Source organism: Mchenga conophoros, linkage group LG18 (assembly GCF_057382185.1).
Source record: "Mchenga conophoros isolate Kocher_MC1m ecotype Shallow Benthic linkage group LG18, M_conophoros_male_GT1.1, whole genome shotgun sequence".
Classification (NCBI taxonomy): domain Eukaryota; kingdom Metazoa; phylum Chordata; class Actinopteri; order Cichliformes; family Cichlidae; genus Mchenga; species Mchenga conophoros.
In genome coordinates this window covers 13,437,720-13,465,207 of record NC_140543.1, presented here as the reverse complement: position 1 = coordinate 13,465,207, position 27,488 = coordinate 13,437,720, and the positions used below count along the sequence as shown (strand labels likewise).

General features: G+C 43.6%; 1 protein-coding gene across 2 annotated transcripts; it reads left to right on the top strand.

Moving 5' to 3' along the window:
• Positions 1 to 3,016: 3,016 nt before the first annotated feature.
• Positions 3,017 to 12,533, top strand: LOC146553358 (uncharacterized). 2 transcript variants are annotated; one of them, XM_085255149.1, is made up of 3 exons: positions 3,017 to 4,775; positions 6,950 to 7,591; positions 11,554 to 12,533. In XM_085255149.1, the coding sequence occupies exons 1-2, from the start codon at positions 3,786 to 3,788 to the stop codon at positions 7,487 to 7,489; spliced, it is 1,530 nt and encodes a 509-aa protein (XP_085111275.1). In that variant the 5' UTR covers positions 3,017 to 3,785; the 3' UTR covers positions 7,490 to 7,591; positions 11,554 to 12,533. The 2 variants fall into 2 exon arrangements, with proteins under 2 accessions (XP_085111275.1, XP_085111272.1); XM_085255146.1 differs by having other exon boundaries at positions 11,551 to 12,531.
• The last annotated feature ends 14,955 nt before the right edge of the window (positions 12,534 to 27,488 follow it).

Below are 27,488 nucleotides of genomic sequence, written 5' to 3'. Positions count from 1 at the left end.
TGGAAACAACTTTGGTATATTTAATTGTGATGAAAAGGGATGAGTGTTTAGGGGATAAATCAATAAACATGGAGTAACAAGAACAAAGGAGGATATAGGTATTCTACAGAAGATTTCAAAATAAAAGGGCAAAACTCAGGGCCCATAAACTCAGGAATGGATTTAGAGGTCAAGTCAGAAAGCTTTTTTCTTTTTATTATAAGGCTCATGATAAAAGGACTAAGCTTTCTTTCTTTCTTTCTTTCTTTCTTTCTTTCTTTCTTTCTTAGCATGAGAACAGTTTGTAAATTTACATTCAGCAACAGAAAAGGGTCAAGCTGATTCTAATTTGTTGGACCAGATTTACAAAAGCCCTTTCTGTTTCACATTTAGGTTCAGTCACTGGGTTAGTTGGAGTATTTGATCATATTCTGATGCTTGCAGACTTATTGAGGGACAACATGGCTTGAAATATTCAGCAGTGTATTCTGAGGTAATAAAAATAAACCTATATATTTATACAAGTTAGTAGCTAGTTCAGAGAGGCTAAAACTAGCCTATATATTATGACAATAAACAGTATAATACAGACAAAACATACTCAAACACTACACATTGAATTATCCACAGTAAGTCTGTACATCTGCAGGTGGGTAAATAGGCCACATGCCATCCAGGACATTCCAGACACCATATTGAGCTCTTGTTAAGGGCTCAGTTCGAAATATCCATATGTGCTAATTATTTCATCTTGACCATGGCGAGGACAAAAGAGTTCAGAGTGGTGAAGTGTGGCTCCTATTTTCTACTCGGTGCTTCCCCTCCAGTCGTGCAGTGAAGCGGGCCGGCTGACAAAAAACAGTGTGATGTAAGAGCTGCACAAGCTGGGAACTTTCTGAGGCAACATGCACACATATAGTGCACCCATCTATATGTATGGGCACAGACCGTGTGATAATGACAACCTTTGATATTCCTTTTACCTCACAGACAAGGATCTGGCTGAGAAAACCCTCCTGAGAAGCACTGAGAACCCGATGACAGGCTGAGGTGTTGCTCTGTCTTCTCTTATCGACTTTCTCATCTGTCTGTCTGTCTGGATTGAATGAATTTATATGTATGAGAGCGAGATGGCTGGAGCGCAGGACTTATATTCATGGGTTTAAAATGGCACCGAGAAAGTGTTCAAATGTGACTGATGACTGCTTTTTTCCCTCGCTCTCAGCTAACTGACTCTTTAGTATCGGCAGGATTGTGCTAATAAAAGCAGTCAAAATGTTTGTTGTTCTCTATAGACAGATAACAATGGGGCATTTTGTCATAACATTTAAATAAGGCATCTATCCCTTTAATATCTCTGGCTGGAAATGGGGATCAATCACTCCTGTCAGGATTGCTAACAGTCATGTGACTAGAAGCAAGCCCAAAATGGCTGCTCATAGAGATTAACCCAAACAAAATTCAAACCACTTGTTGGTTCCCTTTAGGGATATAAAGTCTTATGGCTTCCTTCAGATCTTTGTTTAGCTTTCAGTGCAGCAGCTCTACCTTTTAGGTCCACCCTCACTGCTTTAAAAAACCCAGCTGTAGCTGCTTGCATACTAAATAATGTACACAGTTATCTGCTACTGTAGCCGACAAATACCCTGACAGAAATTATTCTTTAAAGCAGCTGTAATTAATATTTTTACTTTATCAGGGTCATATGACTCCTAGCTTGTGTAAATGGCGTTTCATGGTGATTAACCCACAGAAATTTTAAACCGTCAGTTCCCTTCAGCACTATAGAGTCTTTGACATTCTTCAGATCTTTGTTTAGCTGTCTGTTTTGCAGCTTTGCTGTCTGAGTTTAACCTCACTGCTTTCAAAAAGCTTTAAATGCCGACTGTAGCCACCTGCATACCAAATAAAAAAAGTTATCAACTAGTGAAGCTGCTAAAGCATTCAGCATCTACAGTGGCAGATATTTCCCCCCGAGATGGTGGAGACTAAAACACGGCTAGAAGGAGAGGAATTATTATTGGACTTGCAGTCATCTAGTGGCCAGACACATGTTGCTCTGTAACATCTGGATGTGTCAACAGGTCGTGTTGGTGCATGTTCAGCATTGGAGGTTTCTACTTAATTTATATACCGATGACCGATCACAGCTTGTTCCCACAGAAATCAAGTGGATGAACATTGAGTTATTGCAGATTTTAAGAATCACTACACACTCAATCTGAACAACTTTACCTTTGTATATTTAAATATGCATATCTGTGCCCACATAAATAAACTGCACACAGATATATAAATTCCTCCGGCTGTGTTACACCAGTCTTTTCCAGCGGCTGCAGCTGCACTGCTCATCCTCCTGCTGCGATGGATGAATCCCCTTCATCTTCCTCTGCTGTTATTCTCAGTAGTTCTTTTTTACAACCCATTGTTTTCAAAGCTCCAGTTATTTTCTTTGAAAATAAACGCCTTGCCGTCCTCAGTCGCTGTGGACAAAGAGCTGCAATACTGACGCACTGTGCTATTTTGGAGGGAGAGAAAGAGAGAGAGACAGAGAGAGAGAGCGATCTTGATTACTCATCATGCTTATTTAATTCTGTTTTTTCTTTTTTGCTCCATTCATCTGGAGATTATCTTATCTGAAGAGAGAAGAAACTCAATCAAACAGATGATGAAATTAACATGGCTTGCAAACATTTAACAGTGTGCTGTTTAAGTGGCATTCAAATCCCAATGTATGGATTTGAGGGAGCAAAGATATCCTGCCTGTGCTTGCCTCAGCAGAAGGAAGTTTTGCACAACTGTTGAGGTGAAGTCACTTTAACTGAGACAGTGACAGAGTGCGGATGATAGGAGAGGCAAAGGACGAGGAGGAAAAGAAATTGGTGTGGAGAGAGGTAGAGAAAAGTGAAAAATGCTCCCCTTGGCAGTGGCTCTGTCTCCTTGACTCAGAGAGCTGTCTACTCCCTTGTGTGTATATGTTAGAAACCCCACCTCCCCCAAGTGCTTCTCTCCACCCCTCCCCTTCTCTCTCAGTCTCTGGCCGAGGAATCCCAGGCAGCGTTTAATTGCAGAGTGCAAAGGCTTTAGTTGGTCTAATGAGCTCAGCACCGGAGCTGGGACTCTTTCACGCGCTTCTCTCAGAGACAGAGATCCATGGAGTCCTTTAACGGAGGAGCCTCACAAAGCTGCAGGATTTCAGGTGGTGGGTGAAGAAGAAATTCTCAAATTCAGGTACAGCCGACGAAGTGAGAGAATATACCAGAGGCAAGAGACGGAGTAAGAGGTGGAGAAAGAGAAGAGAGCGGGAGAGGGGAGGGGAGGAAACGGGAAATACACTGCCAGAGTGAGAGAGAGAGAGAGAGAGAGAGAGAGAGAGAGAGAGAGAGGGACTGAAAGCCTGCAGCAGCAAATGAGACAGAACAACGAGGCGGGAGAGGTAGAACGAGAGACAGAGAGAGAGGGAGGGAGGTGGAGAGGGGCCCCGTGCAGGAGAGAGGGCTACAGGGTGAGGAAGAAGGAGTAAGAAAAAGTTACGAGAAGTAGGAGAAAGAGGGTATAGGGAAAGTACCTACGCAAAGATTACTAACTACAGAAGTGAAGACGAAAGGAAACAACAGGCAGGAAGGAAGGGGAGGGAGTCTTGGGTAGAGAGTTAAAAAAAAAGAGCTGGTGAAAAGTTTTCTTGTGGGAAGACGCAGATGAGGAAAACAGAGCGAGTGAATGACTGGGCTGGAGAGAGCTGGGAGGGGAGGAAACCAGTTGTTTTCTAAGTCGTTTTCGACGCAAGTCTTTGGACTTCTTCGGACATGTACACAGAAGGCGCACAAGCAACGGGACACCAACGATTTCTTCAGCACAGCAACAATCCTGCCCCATGCCCCTGCCAGCACTGCATCCACTATGAGCCGTACGGCCATCACGGTGGACTGGGATATCAACCAGCATCACCCAGACAGACAGACCACCCATCGCTGGACTTCAGGAGAGACACCCGGGCTCCTCGGGTTAAAGATGTAGGAGGTAGAGCTTTCGTGGTGGACAGAGTTGAGAAAAGTGGTCATCACAGCCCACAGAGGAGGTCTGTGTTTGCAGGGCAGGGCCCTTATAGCCAGTCAGATGACTTGAGCCAAGTCTTCCCCTGGGAGTTGAACGCTGCCCAGTGGAACTACCCACTGGAGCCTGGGGTGAGACACTATTCATCTGTCAGAGAACAGTGTGGCTGTGTGGTGCGCAGCAACAGCAGGGCACACCCCTTTAACGCTGGGATACCACATCCTCTCCCTCATCTTCAGGTCAAAGGTCAGGGGTACAGACACAGGAGGACTGTCAGGTACGTCTCTGTGGATGAGGAGGAAAGCGATGGATGCAACTTTGAGAACCATCATTTGGACCTATACAATCCCCAACTGGGCCATTTGCACATGCCAAATGGCCACTGTAGACCGAGGCCTGTGTTCACCGAGGGAGGGGAGGAAGGAGATAGCCATCAGGACCCAGGGAGACTGAAGGGTGGATCAGAGGAGGGTTTGAATGGATGTGGTGGCTTTTTCCCCACTGAGGTCCCACAAAAGAATTTGAACCAAAGCAGACGGAAGGGGTCCTACATCCCTCCTTCCGACATCCCCAGTCCAGAAACCTCAAAATCACCATCCGGAAACAACCACCAGCTCCAGGGTTTGGAGGTGACAAAGCAAAAGAGACGGCAGGATTTGGTGAGGGATCAAATTCGACAAGTGGTGACAGATCTGGAGGATGTGTTGGGGGGTTTGAAGCAAGTTCACGTCGAGATGAAAGAGGTAGGAGGGTCTATTATTATAACTGTATAATCCTTACGTGTACATCAGGTGTCTAATATAGAAAAACCTGCATCTGGTGCAGATGACCCAGTCTTTCATCAATTCTCTCCTGGAAACTGTGACATTTAAAAGGATTAACACAAAGCTCAGATGCTGACATAACAATCCACTGTGCAGAACAGATTGACACAGGTCGTGTATCTCTGAGTGCACGTTCATGAAGAGCATGTCATTATATGTGTCCTTGTGTATACGTGTGTATGTGTATGTGTGTGTGTGTGCATGCTGACTGCATTTGCAACTCAGTCATCATCTCCTACCGAAGCAGTGATTGAGAACGATTTGCTCTGACCTTTTGAAAAACGCTGCCGAAATTGGCAGCGTTCCGGGCAGCACATTAAAAAGCCTGGCTTGAGACTGTTACTAAATTATGCCCTGCTCTTACAGTATCCATTTTGCATGCAGCTGTAAAATGGCATTGATTCACAGCTGACTGCGTTGGTGCAAGGTCTGGCATTTTGCTGTTACAAATAAAAACCGCCATAATAGTGAACTGAGACAGTTGTAAACAAAAGAGATCCAGAGACAAAAAAGAGCTTTAATTTGACTAATTGGTTAAATTGTCTCAATCTGTTGTAGTTAGAAATAGAGTTTGGCAGCGGAGGAAGAAGCTTTCAGATCCATTACTTCAGTACAAATACCAAAACGTAAAAACAAATTCCTGCATTCAAAAGCCCACAAAAGTCTCCAAACTAAAGTGTTATGGCCTCGAAGAGCTACAGCTATCAACAGCATGTGCTAATACTGATGTATGTAGCATGTGACTGGTATTAAGGTGGAGCAATAGGTTAGGAAGAAATAAAAAAATGTAGATTTTTTTACGTTTTTAAAGTTTTCACACGAAACATGAAGTGTAAACCATTATTCAGTCCCTTGTAGAAGCACTTTTAGCGGCAAAAACTTGAAGTGATTGTGTTCTGTGTGACTTTTCAGTCTCACTTGTTGTTGTGGAGGAATTTTGGCAAAATCTACAATGTTGCTTCAAGTCATTGAGGTTTGCGGGCATTTGTTTATGCACAGCTCTCTTAAAATACCACTTCAGCATTTTGACACAGCAGGTTGAGGTCTGGACTCTGGGCCATTGCAACACCTTGATTCTTTACTTTTTTAGCCATCCTGCTGTAGATTTGCAGCTGTGCAGTGGGGATCATCGTCATGTTGTATGACCCAGTTTCGGTCAAGCTTTATCTGTCTGACAGATGTCCTCATATTTGGCTCTAAAGTACTTTGGGATACAGAGGAGTTCGTGGTTGACTTGATGGTAAAAGGTGCCCAGGTCCTGTGGCTGTAAAACAAGTCCAACTCATCACCTCCCCACCATCGTGCTTGACGTGAGGTTGTGTTGATATGCTGTGTTTGGTTTTCTCCAACTGTGGTGCTGTGAATTATGACGTCTCAACTTTTGTGTCATCTGCCCAGAGGTGTGGAGTCTTGAACTTAAACCATGCTGAAAAGCGAAGTCTTTCTCCTAAACTCTTCCACAGAAGCCATATTGGTTCAGTCTTAGAGCAATTGTACCTTCATGAAGTTTAATAATAATAATAATGGATTGGATTTATATAGCGCTTTTCAAGGCACCCAAAGCGCTTTACAATGCCACTATTCATTCACTCTCACATTCACACACTGGTGGAGGCAAGCTACGGTTGTAGCCACAGCTGCCCTGGGGCAGACTGACAGAAGCGAGGCTGCCATATCGCGCCATCGGCCCCTCTGGCCAACACCAGTAGGCGATAGGGTAAAGTGTCTTGCCCAAGGACACAACGACCAGGACAGAGAGCCTGGGGATCGAACCGGCAACCTTCCGGTTACAGATGCGCTTCCCAACCCCCCTGAGCCACGGTCGCCCCAATATTAATATTATATTCAACATGCTAACTGAGATCTGTAGGTGTAGAGATTGGGTTGTTTTAAACTTCTCTGAGCATTACACAGTTTGACCTTGTTCAGATGTCCACTCCTGGGATGATTGTGGCATTTCGTTGACACATGAATGCTACAGACCAGCAAACTGCAGCAGAAAGTCGAATAAAAATGCAAGTACACAAACAAAGTACTGTAACTGAAACTCCACTGCAGTTTGTTCATATGTATTTCTCTCTATTTTCATTCAGGTGGTTGAGCAGATTGATCGTCTCACAGCGAATATCGACCTCAGTGAGGAGCCGCCCTGCATCGCTCAGGGGTCATCCAATAACTTTCACGACTCAACGCATTCAGGAGACCTCAGGGTCACCATGCTGCCCAATCACAAGCCAGCTTCAGTTCAGGCATCACAGCACGTCGATGAAGACCGCGTCATCCTCAGATCTAACTCTCCTTCTCCTGTCCACATGGCGTCGGTAGTGAAGACCAGCCACTTCACCCCGCCCAATCTAATTAAGGACCACGAAAAGCCAGGTTTGAACGGCCACCCGCCTCACCTGTACCCCTCGAAAGACTCCAACCACACAGGCCAAGCTCGTCCCGAACCCCACCCGCAGACCCTAGACCCTAAGGTCATCATAGGGAACAGCACCTCCAATCTAAGAACTCAAAAGCCTCCGCCTTACCCCCAAAACGGCCGCTGTGGGAAGGGCCCATACCCACCTCCCAAGCCTGTGAGGACCCCTGCCTACCCTAGTAGAGGTCGCCAGAGCACCAGCATGGTGTGAAGGAGGGGGGTGGTGTCCTCCAGTGCCATGGGGGCCTGAAACATGAGACCCTGCTGTAGTGACTGGAGGTCAAAGAGGGACCAGGCAGGGGAACAATTAATGGTACGTTTAGAGGAACTTTTTTTTCCTCCCTGTCTCTCTCTCGCTCTTCTTTTACAATGTTGATGTTTCTGTCCGGGCTCACTGCTGATTACGTTGGCTCTGTTTACTGGCAGCGCAGGGTTTAAAGGCAGTAAATGAATTGCAGCGTTCCTCCCTTTTTACAAAAAAGGATGTATGTGTTTGATATATGTGTTTTTGTGTGCGCGCGCGAGTGCGCGGTGTCTGTGTGTGGGCGGCAGCGAAGGGATTGTTATGCGTCTGCTTTTGTTGATGTCACATGATTTCCCAGTCTTCACTACACTGCAAAACGTGTCTGTCTTGGCAAGTGAAATGAGAAATTAGAGTTCATTCTTGAGTCTGGTTACACATGTGGTTGCAATTAGTCAACAGGGTGAGAAAATTTCATTCGCTGAAGTAAAATTCTTCTTTTACGAGTAGATTTGAGAAATTTCTGATCTTGCGAAATGCAATTAGCTGTTGATTATTACTCATTGCTGTTATTTTGGCTTAAAAAAGCACTTTAATATATTGAATGTGACGGCCTTAAATCTTGAGACTTTTTTTTGCAGTGTACCTTAGTCATAACTTCGAGGGAACTTGAACTTGGCAGGAGCTCAGCCGTTACTGGCAAAAGAAGACCCCACAGCCGCCTGACTGCAACCATGTGACAAAAAAAAGGTCGTCATTAGATTTACAGGAAGATCATAGCTCTGCCTCAGAGCTGGCATAATTTACTGTTATGGGCTGATGAGGTGGGACTGAGCCTTTCTTCTCATGCCACAGACAGATGTATCATCACAGAGCCAGACTTAATAACAAGGTGACTCTGTGAAAAAGTCCCTGTAGCAGAGGCAGAAAATTAGACAGCAGATATAGAGTTAAGCACTGGTTTTAAGAGTCCACCTTTGCAGATGCTGAAGACACGTGCGTGTTTCTGTACTTCCCTCTTGTGCAGAGTATGCGTAACTACAATCTATTTTTCTGGCTTCGAGTCGGGCAAGCACAGTCTGGTTTTAATCATAAACCCCCACCACCCCACCCCCCGGCCATGTGCCAAAACAAAATGAGGCAAACTTTGGATTTATTTGTGATGTCCATATAAACAGAAGCACTCCACATCCACTGCTGCAGGAAGAGGCGCACATCCAAGGCTGCAGCTTCAGGTCGAATCTGACAGGCAGATGAAAAGGGTCGGCAAGGCGTGCGCCTTTGAACATTCTTTCAGTTGAATGAGATGAGGGTGTAAGTGTAACATAGCTCGTCCGCTCAACACTGTCCTTTCACAGTTTTTCAAAGCATCGTTGCTGTTGACATTTTAAAGGTCTGAGTCATTTGAATTAGTCATCTAGAGCAGGTTCAGTGTCAAAATGACAAGCACAAGACATTCTGTGCCTCCATAAGTTTTTCCTTGACTCCTTTTATTTATCGCTAAAAGATTTTCAATTAGCTTCCTTTAACGTGATCAGTTCCTATGACGTGCATGACTAACACTAAATACCTCATTTACTGCGCAAAAATTAAAGGTAAGACATTTACAGGAGGAATGTTTAAGGCTCAAAGTTGATCACTGGATTTTTTTGTAAAAGTGCCGGCAAGAAAAAATTACATCCTGGCCAGTGGGGACAGTTGCCTGGTTGTATCTTTGCGAGGACTCATAGGTGAATGTGTTATATACAGCATTATGTCTAACTTCAATTAGGGTTTACGCTTTGTTTTTTTTATTATTAATGATGTTTATTTATTAATATTTAACAAGAATGATACGTATTGATGTATTTTATTGATATCACTATTAGCTAGTTTGTCATTTATGAGAAAACCGGTTGAACTGGCTTTAAACAAACCAGAGGTCATTCAAACAGATAATGAGTGATACAGTTGTACATTTACAAATAGTGGTTTCAACTGTGGTAATTCATTATGAATAAGCTGCTCCCTTACTTGTAAGAGGTCACTACAGCAGGTTGAGCTGCATATTTGATCACTGCCTTTAAAGCAACTTCATGGCACAATTGTGTCATAAATTATTTTGTTATACCATACCATACCATACCAACTTTATTTCTAAAGCACTTTAACATAAAACCAGAGTTTCACAAAGTGCTGTACATGTTATAGTCCAACTACTGCTGTATTTTATAGTCTCAGGTTTAAGAGTGCTCATGTTTTATATTTAGCAACACTTTTAAATTCATAACATGGAGAAAGTTGACAAGTTATTAAACCTTTTTTTTAATCTCACAGAGAAGAGTGAAGGGCAGAAAGTTTGATCATCTTAAACTTAAACAAACTGAATGAAAAAGATGAGTTGTATAAAAAGTCCCTCTCCTATCATCGGTTTGTAGGTGCTTTTTGCCAGTACTTTTCCATTTTTAAATATATTTATTTATTTATTATTAATTATCTATTTATTTATTTTTGTCTTTAATTTTATTTTTAAGCACTTTGATCAGCACATGCTTTTTTCTTTTAAAAGTACCATATAAATAAAGTTGGCTTGGCTTAGCTTGGCTATGATGCATTTTAGGAATTGAGACATCCTTCAGCACGGCGCACTGAGATTGATTGTCATAGGCGGGAATATGGAGGAGAGGAGGAGGCACAAATTAGTGAAATGAGAAAAGCCAAAGGCTAAGCACACACCAGGGAGAAGGGCAAAAAAGCACAGGTGAACTCAATCAGCGGGAAGAAAACAAAGGCCCAAATTTATCACAGGCGTTTCTTTTCTTACTCATCATTGCATCTTGTATTAAAAAGTGAGGTGGGCCCACTGGAGAATCAAAGAGAGCAGCATTATCATGAAATATGATGTTTATTTACAAGGCCCTGCTGCAAAGACGGATTGCTTCCCTCTGCTCTTTGATTGAACTGAAACACAGTACTTACAGTGTCTGGTCATTAGCCGTACCTCTGATTCACCCTGAATTTTTAAAAACTGCTGCCTATAAGTGGGAGAAGGTTAAAAAAAATTGCATAATGGGTTGTTTTTTGGTGTGTCTGTCTCAAGTTTTGTGTGTGCTTTTTGTCCACGGTTGAAAGAGAGCTCTTGATCTCAGTGAGACTTCCTTCCTTCCTAAAGGATTTAACCATTAAGAACTTGTAGAGCCACATTAGGTAACTTTCAAAATAAAACTGGGAGGAACAGAAAGGAATAAAGTCATGCAGACCAACAAGAAGGCAAAGGGAAAGTTTGGCATAAAAACCAAACAGAAATAAAAGGGTAAAGCTAGTAAAACAAAGCATCCGTGGCTGGCTTCTTTGACAATGAGATTGTGCCTATTTGTTGTTACAGTTTACTGAGGTTGGACTGTAGATTTTCTTTCCCAGTTTACATTTAAAAAAGGATGGAAATTTAAAAATGAGTATAGTCTGTGCAGGAAGTAAATAGATCTGATTAAGTCCTGAAACACTTTTTCTATTAAAAGTTTAACTTTAAAAATGTGCACCTCATGTTCTGTGTGTTTAGTGTATGCTGTTTGTATTTTATCCTTTCACTGCTGCCTTGGTTACAAATAAAAAAAGGGAGTCAGATCAGGAGCATCCTTTATAAACTCGACCGTGACCACTTCCAAAAAAAACCCCACTCCATGGCAGAAATATCGTTCCTCTGAAAGCCAGAAACCTACCGCGGCTTTCTCTGAAACAGACACAAAACTCTTCTCACAAGTTTGATAAAAGCCATGTTTGAGGTGCTTCTTTACAAGTCAGCAACATGACTCACAAGGACACACACACACGACACTACACGCACTGCCTCACTGTCAGTACAGCACAGACTTACGCTCTGTTTCCATGGCTCCACCAAATGCGGCACAAAAAGCCTTGAGAAGAAGCATAGTTAATATGAATGTACTGTGTTTCACCGGGAAGGGCAGGCGGCACCAAGCCTGAGCTCACTGAGGTGCTAAGTTCTGCATTTAAATAATTTTTTCCCCTCTTCTCTGATGTGATGTTTCCAGCAGGAGCTGATGCCACTGAGACGAGCTGTCAGCTGGTGGAAACAGAGCACGGCCTGAAGGTGGGGTTATTTCCAAAGGGAAAGCTCCCCCGAGAGTCGACCTGTGACTGCACGTCACGTGAGCGCACAAGTGTGGAGGAGAGGCAGTCGAACTGTTTGAGAATTTAAATGTGTGAGAAAGTAATGAGAAGGATAAACTGCAAACTTATTCTCAACAACCATCAACCTGAAACATAAAGGTAGCTTTTCATGACAGTATTTATTTCTACTATTTTTATATTGAAAAAGATTATCTATTTTCAGGCAGCTTATACTAGTCTGGATACTACCTGTACTATATTAAGATTTATATCATATAAACTATGGTGAAGATATTTTCCATATCAACTATTTCTCTCTGTAACATGGCTTTTAAAGTACAAGAGGAAAGAAAGTGAGGATAGAGGAAGCTAAAATTAAATGGCAATACTTTTGATTTTCCTGCACCTTCCTCATGCAAATAAATCCAACATCTTAATCATCTGATTCTTGATAAGTTTCACTGACTGCTGAATGTCCCACTAAATATTAAATATGAAATAAAAGAAATGACACCAGCATTTTATTACCCCTGCCTCTGAGAAATGATTTATACACTTGCTGAGCCTGACTGAAGTGAGAGGAGCTGTTGTAGGAATACTTCTGGGCCTGATCTGGAGATGGCAGTGTGTGATCTCTCATGGCCTTATTCTGTCAGCGCGCTTGAGGCTGTATCCATGGCCAGCAATGCCAGCGTCTGTGTCTCTGTTTGTTTAAATCTTGTCTGAGAATTTCACCACTCTCCTCTCGCAAGCGCCTGCTGCTATCCAAGCGCTTGTTGCTTCCTCTGAGAGCCACTTACAAAATATCCCAGTTTCTTGGCCTCTTTCCGTGCCCGTATCGCTGATGGAAAGCTACAGTGACAGATGGAGCATGCAAACTGTTAACTGTCCTGGGTGTTTTGTCACTCACTGTCTGCAGCCTGAAGCGGTGTAAGTAATTGTGCTGTGTGACTGGGAGGCAAGGTTGTAAAGAGTTGATAAGCTGCTGTGGATAGATGGGGAAGGTCATGTGCCAGAGGCTGTTATTAACTTGTCAACATTAAAAATTAAAAATATTTTTTGGCCCCTCAAGCAGGGCCTTGTATTGCACCATTGTCTGGTAACAATATACAATAACGCTGTAGCCAAAGATTTTTTTTAAATTATGGGTTTTATAATCTGATCTGACCTGAAGTGTTTCTCAAGTTTGCAAATAAACAAAGAAAATAATGATAAATTCCTAGCACACCTCAACAGCTCAGTGTTAAGCCAAAAATCATTACAGTTGAATATACTAACCCAACTCTAGCTGTCTGTCAAGCTCTCCAGCTCAGCACTTTAGGCAGTGGATTTAACACTCAAACGCCACGGTAATTTTTAAACAACTGGTTCTGAATGTTGATTTACACACAGAGGAAAATGCACTCCTCAGTTCTGGCCATGTTGATTAGCTGAACGAGATCATTTTTTAAGTTCATGAGATTGATTAAAGCACCATCTCCAGGTTTAAAGCTAATGCCTCTGAGGATATCAGCCATTAGCACTGAGAGTTAAACAGATTACTTCAGAACTTCATCAAGGTGTTACGATAAAGTTCAAAATCCAGCCATGCATGTAAATAAGGATTTACAAGGTTTAGCAGAGGAGTGAGCAGACCAGTTTACATCTAAAAATGAAAAACCACGTTCTGACTTAAGAATTTCTAAAACACAGCACCGCTATAACTTTGAATATAAACATGGAAAGCTAATTAGCAGGAATCTTTTCAGGGATAGTGAAGTTAGGCTAGCTAGAATAACTGAACCAATGACTGTAGAAAACATTTACTTACATACATGTTTCCAAAAGGCATTTTTTATTCAACAGACCCCCATTTTGGATGTGTGACAATCAGAGATGGGCAGTAACGAGTTACTGTCATCCGATTACTTTTTTCGAGTAACGAGTAAAGGGAGTACATTACTATTGCAAAAAAGGTAATTAGATTACTGTTACTTTCCCGTAAGCACACTGCGTTACTAAAACCCGGATTTTTTCTGCAAGTGTCTCATGACAATGACATAAGCGAGTGCAACGTTTGTGGCAACAGCTGTGTGCAGATCAAAAATGGATAATATATCGAGTGCAGCGTTTAAAGCGTGGAAGTACTGACCTTACTTTGAGTTTGATTCTGTAAAAAGTGACAAAAACATTAGCGTCCACTGCTCACTGAGTGGGAAGAAAACTTTTTACAGCGAAAAATCCCCTAAACGTCGAGCAAGCACCAAATACGCTGCTGCTGGAATGTGAAATTCACAGAGAAACTGCCGTATCCTTCCACTGACCGCTGCGGCACACCTGCACCAGGGCAAACCTCCGCCTGCCCCACCCCTGCTATACAGGTGAAAATAGAGCAACAGGACTGCTGGGTCTTTGATTTTATTTATTTTCTGCTGTGTTTTACGTGCATCTATTTGAAAGAGTGAGTGTAAACACAAAGAAATATTTTATGTGCTGCAATGTGCAGAAAATGGGTTTAAATGTTAAACAAATTTCTTCCAGTCAGAGAATATTGCATATAATCTAATGTTTGCTTCATGCGTAGAGTTAAAAGATTAAAACTAATAAAACAAGTTTTAAAAAGAGACTTTTTCATTTGATTACATTTTATATGATGGATTATGCAGAAAAAGTAGAATTGGGCTGAAGCTAAAGCTATTCCGCTTTATGGTTGATCTGATATCCTCGTGTTGGTGTTGTTCCCAGATCATCATACTAAATGTTGTTCCAGGATCAACATTGCAAGTGACCAATCAGAATGTTGTGACCTCATACTTTTGCGACTTCGGGAAAAACCGTAAAACAAAAAACTGTACTTAAGCTGCGTGAAACCGCCTCTGTCCGCCGATCAACGGACCCTGACCCTAACCCTAACCCTAACCCTTTAATAAACAGTAAGCAGAATTGATATTGTCCTTGCAACATTGGAATTTCATAAATGCACGAATGGCTTGGCGCGCAAAGAAATAACGTCACAACAATGTGATTGGTCACTTGCAATGTTGAACCTGGAACAACATTTTCATGATGGTCTGGGAACAACACCAACACGAGGATATCAGATCATCCTTGCTTTATCACCCATTTAGGGGATAAATCATGTCTTAAAAAGTAAACTAAGTAACTAAGTAACGAACTACTTTTGAAAATAAGTAATCAGTAAAGTAATGGGATTACTTTTTGGGGGAAGTAATCAGTAATTAGTTACTGATTACTTTTTTCAAGTAAGTTGACCAACACTGGTGACAATCGTGACGATAATTTATAATCAAGTGACACAGGCCAACAACCATCTGACAACCACCTGTTGCTAGGGACTGGTTGGCAAAAGCCTCTGAGTGATTGTTTCGGTTACTGGCAGATTGCCATGGTTGTCTGTAAAAATCCTGTTACGACCCAGACTCATGAAAGCCATGACCTGCTGTTGATTGCCTGGCATGGGAGGATTGTCAGCTAATGCAGGTAAGTGTCTTACAGCCTATAAAGCGGGCCCAGATGAACTGTTCAGTTCCTCTCTTGTACTCATCCTGACATCAACCCATTAGTGATCTTTGTGCCTTAGATTGTGTTTTCTAAATTATTTTATATTTAAGTAACCAATTTGTGTGGACTCTTTCCTTGTTACATAATTTGAGCCAGTTCGTGATAATTCTTGCTAACTACCAACACCCTTTGAAACATGTTCACTGCAGTGCTGAGGAACAACTTTAACTTTTATTTTCTTTGGTTTGCGTCACACTTTTTCAAGTAGTGTTACCACTCAGCTCGTTTTTAGTGAGCATTTGCAGACAAACTGCAGGCAAATACAGCAACATGTTAAAAAGTGTGCAGCTAGTCTGCATTTCTAATTTCCATCGCACTTCTTCAAATGTACACAGTACAGGAAGTTAGCGAATATTTACAGAGAAACATGAAGAACTCTAAGCTTTTTGGTGTAGCACCTTCTTCACAAATAACCACTGTTGCTGAGTACACGTTTCTCAAGCAACCAGTGGTTGGACAGCTCTGAGCAATGTGTGCATGATGTTGTGTTAAAAACCTTAGTAATGACATGCTACCTGGTGGCTAGCTACAGAGCTACGGTTAGGCTAATATAAAAAATGAGCACAGTGAAGATCTAGTATGAGGGTTAAATTGTTCGTAACCAAAGTTTATGTTCAGTGCCTGAACTGCCTGAGACAAACATCATGTGGAAGGAAGAAGATGCTGAAAAGAGACCAAACTTCAGACTGTTAGGTGTGGCTGTGTGCAGGCAGGAATAGGACCCAAGGTGCAGACTCCGGAGACAGATGTGAACTCAAAACAACTTTAATGTTAAACTCAAATATAACATAACTGGAAAAATCAAAATAAACTTACACCGGAGGAATGACAGAACACACAGCTAGGAAAACGGTAGATCGCGACCTAGACAAGGGGATGCAGGTGATAGGGGAGACAGAGCAACTAAAGAAGACAGAGACCTAAGCCATAAGACAGAACTCAAAGAAACCAAAAACTAGACAGTATAAATAATATCATAAACTCAAAAACCCTGGGTCGACGACCCAGGCATCCTAACAGTACCCCCCCCTTAAGGGCTGGCTTCCAGACAGCCCAAACCAAAACATCAAAATCAAAAAAAACAAAAACAACCCAACCAGTGTGGGCGGCGGGGGAAACAGGATGGAGGGCTCGAAACAAAACAAGGAGCCAGAAACAACAAAACAAAAAAAAAGTGCAAACACTGAAGCCCGGAAAGCAACAGAATAAAACACAAAAACAAAGTCCAAAACAACAGCACCAAGGCCCAGGCATAGTCCAAAAGCAAACAAACAAAAGAGCTCACGAAAGGCGCAGAGGCCCAGGCAATAGTCTCAAAAAAGTTCAGGGGGGCGGCCCGGAGGCTGATGGTCCAAGAGCCCAGAAAACAGGTCAGGAGGCCGGCCAGGCGGGAGGCACCGGTGGTGACGGAGCAGATCAGGAGGCCGGCCGGGCGGGAGGCACCGACGGCGACCGAGCAGATCAGGAGGCCGGCCGGGCGGGAGGCACCGACGGCGACCGAGCAGATCAGGAGGCCAGCCGGGCGGGAGGCACCGACGGCGACCGAGCAGATCAGGAGGCCGGCCGGGCGGGAGGCACCGACGGCGACGTAGTTCAGGGGGCCGTCCATGACGGCAAATACGGCCAGTCATCGGCCGGACAGGACGTGCAGGACGAGCAGGCCGGACAAGATGTGCAGGACGTGCAGGACGTGCAGGCCGTGCAGGCCGTGCAGGCCGGACAGGACGTGCAGGACGTGCAGGACGAGCAGGACGAGCAGGCCGGACAAGATGTGCAGGACGTGCAGGCCGGACAAGATGTGCAGGACGTGCAGGCCGTGCAGGACGTGCAGGCCGGACAGGACGTGCAGGAACAGACAGCATGGAGACCTCAGGAGCAGACGAAGCTGAACACTCGGAGGCCGGACCAGGCGGAGCTGCAGAGGCTGAGGCCGGACCAGGCGGAGCTGCAGACTCGGGGGCAGGACCAGGCGGAGCTGCAGACTCGGGGGCCGGACCAGGCGGAACTGCAGACTCGGGGGCCGGACCAGGCGGAGCTGCAGATGCAGGACCAGGCGGAGCTGCAGACTCGGAGGCCGGACCAGACGGAACTGCAGACTCGGAGGCCGGACCAGGCGGTGGAGCCGGTGGTGGCTGAACGGCCTCGCCAGAACCAGGCGGGAGGCACCGACGGCGACCGAGCAGATCAGGAGGCCGGCCGGGCGGGAGGCACCGACGGCGACCGAGCAGATCAGGAGGCCAGCCGGGCGGGAGGCACCGACGGCGACCGAGCAGATCAGGAGGCCGGCCGGGCGGGAGGCACCGACGGCGACGTAGTTCAGGGGGCCGTCCATGACGGCAATGACGGCCAGTCATCGGCCGGACAGGACGTGCAGGACGAGCAGGCCGGACAAGATGTGCAGGACGTGCAGGACGTGCAGGCCGTGCAGGCCGGACAGGACGTGCAGGACGTGCAGGACGAGCAGGACGAGCAGGCCGGACAAGATGTGCAGGACGTGCAGGCCGGACAAGATGTGCAGGACGTGCAGGCCGTGCAGGACGTGCAGGCCGGACAGGACGTGCAGGAACAGACAGCATGGAGACCTCAGGAGCAGACGAAGCTGAACACTCGGAGGCCGGACCAGGCGGAGCTGCAGAGGCTGAGGCCGGACCAGGCGGAGCTGCAGACTCGGGGGCAGGACCAGGCGGAGCTGCAGACTCGGGGGCCGGACCAGGCGGAACTGCAGACTCGGGGGCCGGACCAGGCGGAGCTGCAGATGCAGGACCAGGCGGAGCTGCAGACTCGGAGGCCGGACCAGACGGAACTGCAGACTCGGAGGCCGGACCAGGCGGTGGAGCCGGTGGTGGCTGAACGGCCTCGCCAGAACCATCAGCAGACACTGGGACGTGCTGGCTGGGTCCTTCCGGACCCCCAGCTGACGAGGCAAGAGGCTGAACGGGCCCCTCGGATCCTCCAGCAGGAAGAGACGGCTGAAGCGATTCCTCGGACCCTCCAGCGGAGACAGGTGGCTGAACGGGCCCCTCGGACCCTCCAGCAGAGACAGGAGGCTGAACTGGCCCCTCGGATACTCCAGCAGGAAGAGACGGCTGAAGCGATTCCTCGGACCCTCCAGCGGAGACAGGTGGCTGAAGCGGTTCCTCGGACCCTCCAGCGGAGACAGGTGGCTGAACGGGCCCCTCGGACCCTCCAGCGGAGACAGGTGGCTGAACGGGCCCCTCGGACCCTCCAGCAGAGACAGGCGGCTGAACGGGCCCCTCGGACCCTCCAGCAGAGACAGGCGGCTGAACTGGCCCCTCGGACCCTCCAGCGGAGACAGGTGGCTGAAGCGGTTCCTCGGACCCACCAGCGGAGACAGGTGGCTGAAGCGGTTCCTCGGACCCACCAGCGGAGACAGGTGGCTGAAGCGGTTCCTCGGACCCTCCAGCAGAGACAGGTGGCTGAACGGGCCCCTCGGACCCTCCAGCGGAGACAGGAAGCAGAACGGGCTCCCCGGGCCCTCCAGCTGACGTGGCGTGAGGCTGAACGGGCTCCTCGGGCCCTCCAGCTGACGTGGCGTGAGGCTGAACGGGTTCCTCGGGCCCTCCAGCTGACGTGGCGTGAGGCTGAACGGGCTCCTCGGGCCCTCCAGCTGACGTGGAGTGAGGCTGCACGGGCTCCTCGGGCCCTCCAGCTGACGAGGCGTGAGGCTGAACGGGCTCCTCGGGCCCTCCAGCTGACGTGGCGTGAGACTGAACGGGCTTCTTGGGCCCTCCAGCTGACGAGGCGTGAGGCTTGTTGAAATCTCCCAATTCTTTGAATCTTTGGGCTGAAGGAGGGACAATACTCGGTGTATCAATGCTCAATCAACAATCATTTATTTCCATACAATTCAACAGTCAGAGCATTACAACGTCCGGACGGGAGAGATGCTACCAGAGGGTCAGGCACATGTCTCCAAATGGTGACGGGTTGCTCAGCTTTTTATAGTCTCTAGTGGCCCCCAGCTAGTCGTAAAAGCCAAAACATCACATTTTTTCTCTGTTACAGCGCCTAAGTTATGACCTCGGCAGTTGTTTCTCTGCTTTCTGTAAGGTGGGGGTGTGGAATGTAGTCTATCTATCTCCCCTGTCTTTAGACACAGAGTCTCCTGCTTACAACCTTCTCTTCATGATTCAACAATTAAGCATGTCAAGAAAACAGTGTAACACATTCCCAGCAGATCAAGGATACAGAGTGATGCACATTTATCTAATGAACTAATATGTGAATATGTTCTGTTAACTCAAAAGTATAATGAGAACTACACTACATACAGCTCACACACTCTATATTAAAGGGTATAATGTGATCTACAGCAGTATTCTAATTCAACTACTTTGATTACATATATAAGGTAACATATAATAACAGAATAATCTAATAGGCTGAACGGATGACCGAAGAGAGGAGTGACGATGGCGTCGCTTCCTTCTAGATGAGGGAACTGAAACTGGCGGAGATACGGAGACCTCCTCCTCATCCGACCACATGGCCGCCAGGAAAAAGGCAGGCGAATGGGCAGGCGAACAAGGTCCTGGCTGGTGTGAGGAAGGAGAGGCTTAATTAAAAAGTTGCATAAAAAGAAAAGCAATAGCACAATTCTCTCCCTAAAATTGTCTGTCCTTACATGGGGGACATCACATTTAAACTTTTCTGTGCCTTATACTTCTGCTCTATGAGATGCTTCATACTTTGTTAAACAATAGCTCGGGTCTCTTGAGGTTAAGAGATTAACCTTAATTAACCTTAATTTTAAAATGTAATCTAACATTGTAAAGGCTGATCCATGAAATAATTCAGCGTTTTTGAACACTGAGTTTTTACTGAACCTTATGTCAAATAAAAAAAGAAGAAATTAAATATTCACAAGTTATGATTTGCATCATATTTGTTATGTCCAGATATTTTCATTGATTGCTTAAAAATAATTTGTGCAATTTATTTCGTTTTTTGGGGAGAAAAAGTACACTGAAGGCTCAAAAACTCATGTATCAAACATGATACACGTGGCGTTGCAGGGTTAACAGGAAAAAGCAGCACCTCCTTCCTGTTCAGAAACATGAAGACATTTGTTTTTCTTTAGAAAAGTTATTAGTTTCTATCTCTTGACACATTCACGGTCCACTAACTGAGTCAGCACTTTGAACTGTAAGCCATTTATTCATCATTGCATGATTTAGTCCTCTAGATTCAATAATATGCTGAAGGAGTGAATACTAACTCTTTCCAGACTGTAACTGTCGGAATATTTTCTTAATGAAGATACAGGATCACCCTGATTTCTCAAAGGGCTGGGCAAGAAAGTAAAAGCTTATTTTGTTTTCAGCTGTTATTCTTGACTGAAATATAACTTGTAAGCCAAATATGTTAGGACAAGGAAACTACCATCAATCCTCTGGGCACTCATTTTAGTCTGTAAGGCTGGATGTTAGTTAATGTCTGCAGAACCTGAAGCCCAGTGGACTTTGACAAAGGCCACGTCTCAGCCTGCTGTCCAAGTCTTGGCCTTTCTGCACATCCTGTCTATGAATCTTGTCAGACCAAAAGTGCACTGGCTGAGCTGTTGGCTGTGCCGCTGTTGTAAATACTGGAGTGAGTTTGGAATGTCAGACACAGATTCAAACCAAGAACAACACCGTCTGCAAGTATTGCCACCTCCAGTTTGTCTAGTCCTACCAAAAATAATACATGAGTAGGATGCAGTTAATGCCAGAGGTGCTCAGTGCTTGGCTGATGGAGTATTGTTTCCTGGTCTGTTTAGGTTCTGGATGGAAAAATACAGCATGATGAACAACTGCAGTGTTTATCTCAGAGGCAGCTACAACAGCTAGGTGCTAATGGGTCTAACCAGCCCCCCGAAACACAGAGCCAAAGGGGGAAAGAGCAGAGCAGGGCTCAAATAAAGACAAGAAATGCAAGAAAACAAGAAATATAGTGAGATGAAAATGCACACAGATCAGATTTGGGCTAACAAGATACATTATCAGTGTATCAGAGTTTTTTTTAATTCAATTTAATTCAGAATCAGAATCAGAATCAATCAAGCTTTATTTGTCACAAGCAGGTTGCCCTGCAGTGAAAATGGGACCACCCCCCCCCCCCCCCCCCCCCCGACACACATAACACAGACATCACATGGGGTTAATTCATTTTTCATTTTTATTTTTATTTTTTTTTTTTAAATGAGACGAGGCTAAATAATTTACATTCACAACATAATGGCAAATATTAGCATTAAACATAGTATTTTATTTTAATTTTGCCTTCTTGTCAATATATATATCAGTGTATGCACATTCAAAAAGCACTTTTTAGGCACTGCTAAAAATCATCATCTTAAATTCTTTCTATAGCTTGATGACCATAATCACAAGTTCAGCAGTTACAGCAAAGGTCAGTAAAAGTATACAAATGACAAATGTAAGTCTGATGAATTAAAAATTAAGGTCTTTATAATCTTTTTACTGCTGTACAGCTACTCCTTTTCCAGTGATTGTGCTTTTTTGGGTGGCGTGTATCACGTTAGGACATTAGGAATTACTCGGGCTGTGCATGTCTGTCTTCCATTGGACACAAAATCTCCTGCAAAAATGAAGAGTGAGTTTCTGATGATTCTGCTTTGTGTGGTAGCTCTTGGTATGTTTCCCAGAAAGTTGAAATGGCAGACCTAGCAAAAAAAAAAAAAAAAAAAAAAAAAGAAGCTTTAAAAAGTATTTGAACTAGGCCAAGAAGGAGACAAAGGGAAAAAAAGATAAACCTGAAAGTTGGTGGCTCACTGTTGCCACCTCCTACTGATGAAATCATAGGAAAGATTTGAAAACATTTATGGAAATAAATTTTGGCAAAGCTTTAATTCTGATGTCTACAAAGTCTGCAGGTGTCATACGTTGTTAGATAATGTTGAAAACACTGACTGTATATGAAAGATGGATATAGTTTCTGGATCTGAAAAGTTTTTAATGACCAGCAGGGGGCGACTTCTCTGGTTGTATAGAAGTCTTTGGAATAAAAACCTTTCAAATCATTTATGACCTTACTAATACTTTCCTGGCAGCTTTATGATCTTAGTCACTAATTTCAATCTCACTGATTGGTTTATTGACTGACAGCATGATGTTAGTTTTCTAAATTATGGCCTATATCGAAGTCCAAAGGGAGAAAAATGCAGGGTTTGGTTTAGCATGGGTCTACCTTGAATCAAAGCTGCACTGCAACCATCATGTTCAGTTTCAAAACTCCAAGACCCCGATGGACTCAGCTTGAGGCTTTTTATTAGAGCACCTAAGCAAGGACTGGGTGAAGTCTGTGGCTACATCCATCTTTTATATACAGTCCATTGTTCAAACAGGGTTACTTATGAATGATACGTTGTCATTATACGTGAGCTTATATACGTTAATTTCCATCGTATACCCTTTCTTGTTTCTCATACTAGAAACCAGAACTAAAAAAACATTTTCAGAGTTTAGCAGAGCAGCATGAAAGCAGGGTGTTTTTTTTCCGTCAGAAGCCAAACATACCAGGAATTCATTTTCTAAAAATCCCTCTCAGCTCAAAATCAAAACACTGTTTTGTCATTTCATTCATCATTGGGAGATTCCTTTTGGTAAATGAATTTGCACTAAACAGATTGCTTCAGAGAAAAATTAATACAAGTGTTTGAAGTAAGAGATGAAGAGCTTATAGACGGTGCAGTGGATCAACAATCAGAGAACAGCAAATCCTTTGAGCCATCCCACCAAATACCACCCAAGTCAAAGTACCACCCAGCTTGAAAGAGAAACAGAATTCATCATCAGTTTGACTCCGCTGTGTTTTGTCTCCGAGCTCTGTGTAGTTTTCATTGGCCAAATTTACTACAGTGTGTCTGCTGGTTGTGTAACCGTCCCACCCCCAAGGAAGTAAGAGGAAGTAGCCCAGTGCGTCTACCCTGCACACCCTTGCTGGTCTTCAGCTGACCTCAGCTCTGTTCTCGATCTCGGCAGGATGACAGAGCTGCTGAGGAATTTCTCTGCCCTGTGCCTAAACCAACCTGCCAGGATGCTCTCTTTAGGCTCAGCACGTTCCTCAGTTACGTCCCTGCCGACTCTCACATGGCCCCGCTTTGTTGAAATATGACCTTCAAATACCAAACCCTGCCCTTAGTAACGTCTCCAAACACTGTCCACCTACGTGCAGATGCATCCGGAAAATGTCTCTCCTTGCCACAGCAGGCTGCAGGCACATGGCAGACCGGTCCCTTCCACACCTAACCTACCTGTACGCTTGATTATATTTGCTGAGCCTGAATGAAAAGTAGTGCCAAACTCCTTTTTTTTCTTTTCTTTTTTTCCTTTGGCTTCGTCAGGCTTGTGTAAGCCTAACTCAAGACTCTGTCCAGATGTTGGTGTAAAGCTACACAGCTGAGCAAACAGCCACTGTCTTCTCTGCAGCATGACATGATTAAAATGACATGCTGGGCCAAAAAGACCAGCTGAAATCTGACAGAGTTAAAGGTTAACATCTTAACTTCAGAGATGGTAAAGTTAGCCTGACCTACAAATGGGCAAAACTCAAATGTTAACTTCAGTGGTGAAATATGAAGATAAATACATACATTTGTTTACTTTAATGATAGTGTAGACTTTAACCTCATAAATCTTCCATGCTGATTATACGTCAGATAATGTATAACAGTGTCACATATTAAACAGTGTAGACAGTTTTTTGATATCACAGGTTAACCTTTTATCATAAACCCTTAAAACAAAAATGACCCTTTCAAACATTAGTGTATTCATTAGTCAATTTTAAATATAATAAAATACTACTAGTGAAATAATTTAGTAATAATAGTAGAAAATGTGTTCAAAGGCAGAGATACTTTCATCTTGTTTGTGGATTTTTGCTTTTCCCCACCTCAGATTTCACAGTGATTTTGACATTATGTTTTTAGCAAAATACCTTGTGAAATATTAAGAAGATGAAATCTGGGTTAAGATGATTCTAATGTGTTTTTTATCCAACACCTCTAGCAACTCAGTTTCATGTCAGTTATCAGTTCAAGTGTTATCATCTATCATCCTTGACATTTCCAGTTGTAGCACAAGTTAGATGGCCTTTTTGTTATAAAAATACAGACATTACTTTAAAAAATACAATTTAAAATACATTCACTTTTAATGCAGTGCTATCACCAACACTAAAATTATGCTGTGGTAAAGAATATGCCTGAATAAATGAACAATGTAAATCAGATTGTGAGACTTTGAACCCCTGCACTTAATACAACCATGGCCACGGACTCTTAGTCTTCATTTATTTTTGTCTGTGAGCATGCTGAGACTTTTAAATCTCTGCTGCAGATATCCTCTGCTGAAATAGTCACAGTCTGTAAATATTGTCTCCAAAATGCCTGGACAGACTGAAATGGAGTCGACTTAATAGGAGCAGGGGGGATTTTTTCCAGACAGTTTCAATAACATAGACAATCTATTCTGGCAGGGAAGCACCTTGGCAACTTCCAAACCATTTCAATTGTGTCTAATCTCCCCGGTTCGCTTCTTTTTTAAGCCGAGGCTGAGCTCTGTTCCGTTGCAAATACCCAACATCTGTGCATTTAACGGCGCATACATTGTCTGGGGCCTGTTTTCCAGTGCATCACTCAAAACCACTTCATAATGTACAAAACCTGCACGAGTAAGTAAAAACATCTTTGAATCAGACAAACCATCATCCACTCAAAGCGAACGTGATTGGAGCAGGTTTGCTTTTTTTTTCTTCCGTCACTCATTGCTGTTTGAAACCGTCTACTGCTTGCTGCAAAAACACGGTTGCCTTTAGAAAAAAAAAAAAATTTCAGCAACACGCTGGACATCCTCCCTGGCGTGATGTGTCAATCCTCCCACTCAGACAAAATATCCCAGAGCTATTAAAAACACCTCATCCCGGACAAGCCCCCGCGCATGTGACTCAAACCAAAATGTGGTGAATTCTGAGCCAAGAAGGATTTTACAACCCTTTTTTAAAATATGCATCGAAGAAGAGAATTGGAAAAGGCCTCCATTCATCATGCTCTGACTGTGTTTTAGTAGATATGGCAAGGATGCAGAAGATCTTGTGTCTTCACAGAGCGTCTGCCTGCAGGCCTGTTTGTCTCTGAGGCCGCACACTGAGGATAGAAACTGCTTTAATCCCGCAGTGTGCTTATGAGTTATCTCAGATCTTACATCACAGCTGTTGTCCAACTGTGATGTAAGATCTGAAACTGTCAAAAGTATAATTTATACTACTTTTCATATAGTAAATCAACAGACAATCTTGAAAAAAATCCAAACATATTTTGGCATTTTCTAACATGAAACTTTGATTTGTAATGTAATGCATCAACACATCAGACTATATTTTCAACACTGTTTTATCATGTGAACATTTCCATTCACTCAGTTATACACTAACACACACTTGTAGAAACATACTCATAACATACATCCTTGACAATTTAACATAAAACGAGTATTTGCAGTTTTCTAATATGTCCAAGTTAAAGGATGAGCTGGATGTGGTTGTTTGTTTCCTGTTGTCAACAGATCCCCTGAAAAGATTAAAATGAAGGATTTCTACTAGGCGTTGTCTGTGTTTATTCAAAACCTGATGCATGTTATTCATCTGCTCCCAAGAGCTCCACTGAAAAATATTCTGAGTCACACTCTTTAACCGGCTGACTTATTTCTTCTTTTATCATCAACATGGATGCTGTGGTTTATTTTTACTGGAGTCTTCATTCACTATCCGGCTGCCATAAATACTGCTGTTTGAGTAGTGTTCGCTTACTTAGTGTGCTGCAGTTTTAGAAAATTATGTTTTTTTTAAAGCCACATATATTATACATATGCAGTGTGATCCTATAGAAGGCCAGGATCACACTACACAATAGTCACCCAGTAAGAGCTCAGTCCTGGGACTAAAAATGGGCTGCTTTGACCCATGGGGTGTTTTGTAGTGACCTATTGGAGAATACAACTTCTCTTTGTCTTTGTAAAACCTTCCACCATGTGTTGTGGATCTTCTTCTCAGTTTTGGTTTAGATGTTTTTCCATGAGAATTGTTGACAGTAGCGACGATCTAGAATATCTTTTATGTAAAAACCTCTTAACATCCACCAGATTGGATGGTGATCTGTTTAGGGTTATGTTTAGGATGTCTCTGAGCCACAGGCTAATAAGCAGGTTTCAGATTCTATCAGTAACCTTTAAGATGTGGTTTCATACATGTGTTCGGACCTTCTATTATAACTAATGTAGCTCCTGTATTATAAGAGGAGCTAACCTTTTTCTTATTTTTTCTTATATACAAGGTATGGTCAAAAAGCTCCAGGAACACTATCATAAAATAACAAAACAAACAAACACAAAAACATACCTGATTTAATTTCAAATTGAAGACCGACTTCCTTGGTGGTACTTGCTGGTAATTAGAATTGGACCTCCAGCTATGACCCAGCAGTTTTCAGTTGAAGCGTCCTAAGTTTCCAAGCCCGATGGCGACACTTCAGGTCAGGAGTGTGACGAGGAGTTTTTGGAGGGGGTTTGGAGGGTGTTCCATGAATTCACCCGTCATGACCAGACTATCAACATGGAGTTCTACAGTAACATCCTAAGTTGTCTACAGGACAACGACAGACGTTATAAAACATCACTACTTTGCCTGTTGGCTCTGAAGCGTCAACCTTAGTGTTTTGGTTGCCATGGTTTTTCAAGCCTGATTTGTAGAGCATTTGATGATATCTGATGTACAGTTTTACAGTGGTTGATATTCATATGATCAAAGTTTCAAATAATAATGTCACTGTATGTGGAAGTACTGTACTCCCTGTGATCCACAAGATCAGGCATCAGACTGCTCTAAATGCGTGGTCAGCTTTTTTCCCCTAATATGGTCACGCCTAATATATCAGGCTCTGGGTGTGAGCAGACCAACCCGATCCAACGTGATGTTTAAGGAAGGGCAGCCAATCACTGCTGAAATCCAGGGGACCTTGTTTTGAACTGGTAATCACACAAAACTCCTCTAGTAGAGAGGAAGAACAAATTATGGAGCTGACAATGAGCAACATTAAACCTTATCCCTAAAAGAGTTTCCCCAAAAGAGTGGATGTTATAAGGTTAAATAAAACTCTAGATGTTAATAATGTGCACATAATAGTAACAAAAATCAGAAAAAAACATTAACAACGACATCAAATGACAAACAATACACACATTTCAAGCGAGTAAGTAGCACTTAAAGGAAGAAACGTGTC

Bases quoted from the DNA above. Each gene is read 5' to 3' on its own strand.
- LOC146553358 (XM_085255149.1), top strand. From the start codon at position 3,786: ATGTACACAGAAGGCGCACAAGCAACGGGACACCAACGATTTCTTCAG. The intron at 4,776-6,949 runs GTAGGAGGGTCT...ATTTTCATTCAG, and splicing joins TTCACGTCGAGATGAAAGAG to GTGGTTGAGCAGATTGATCG.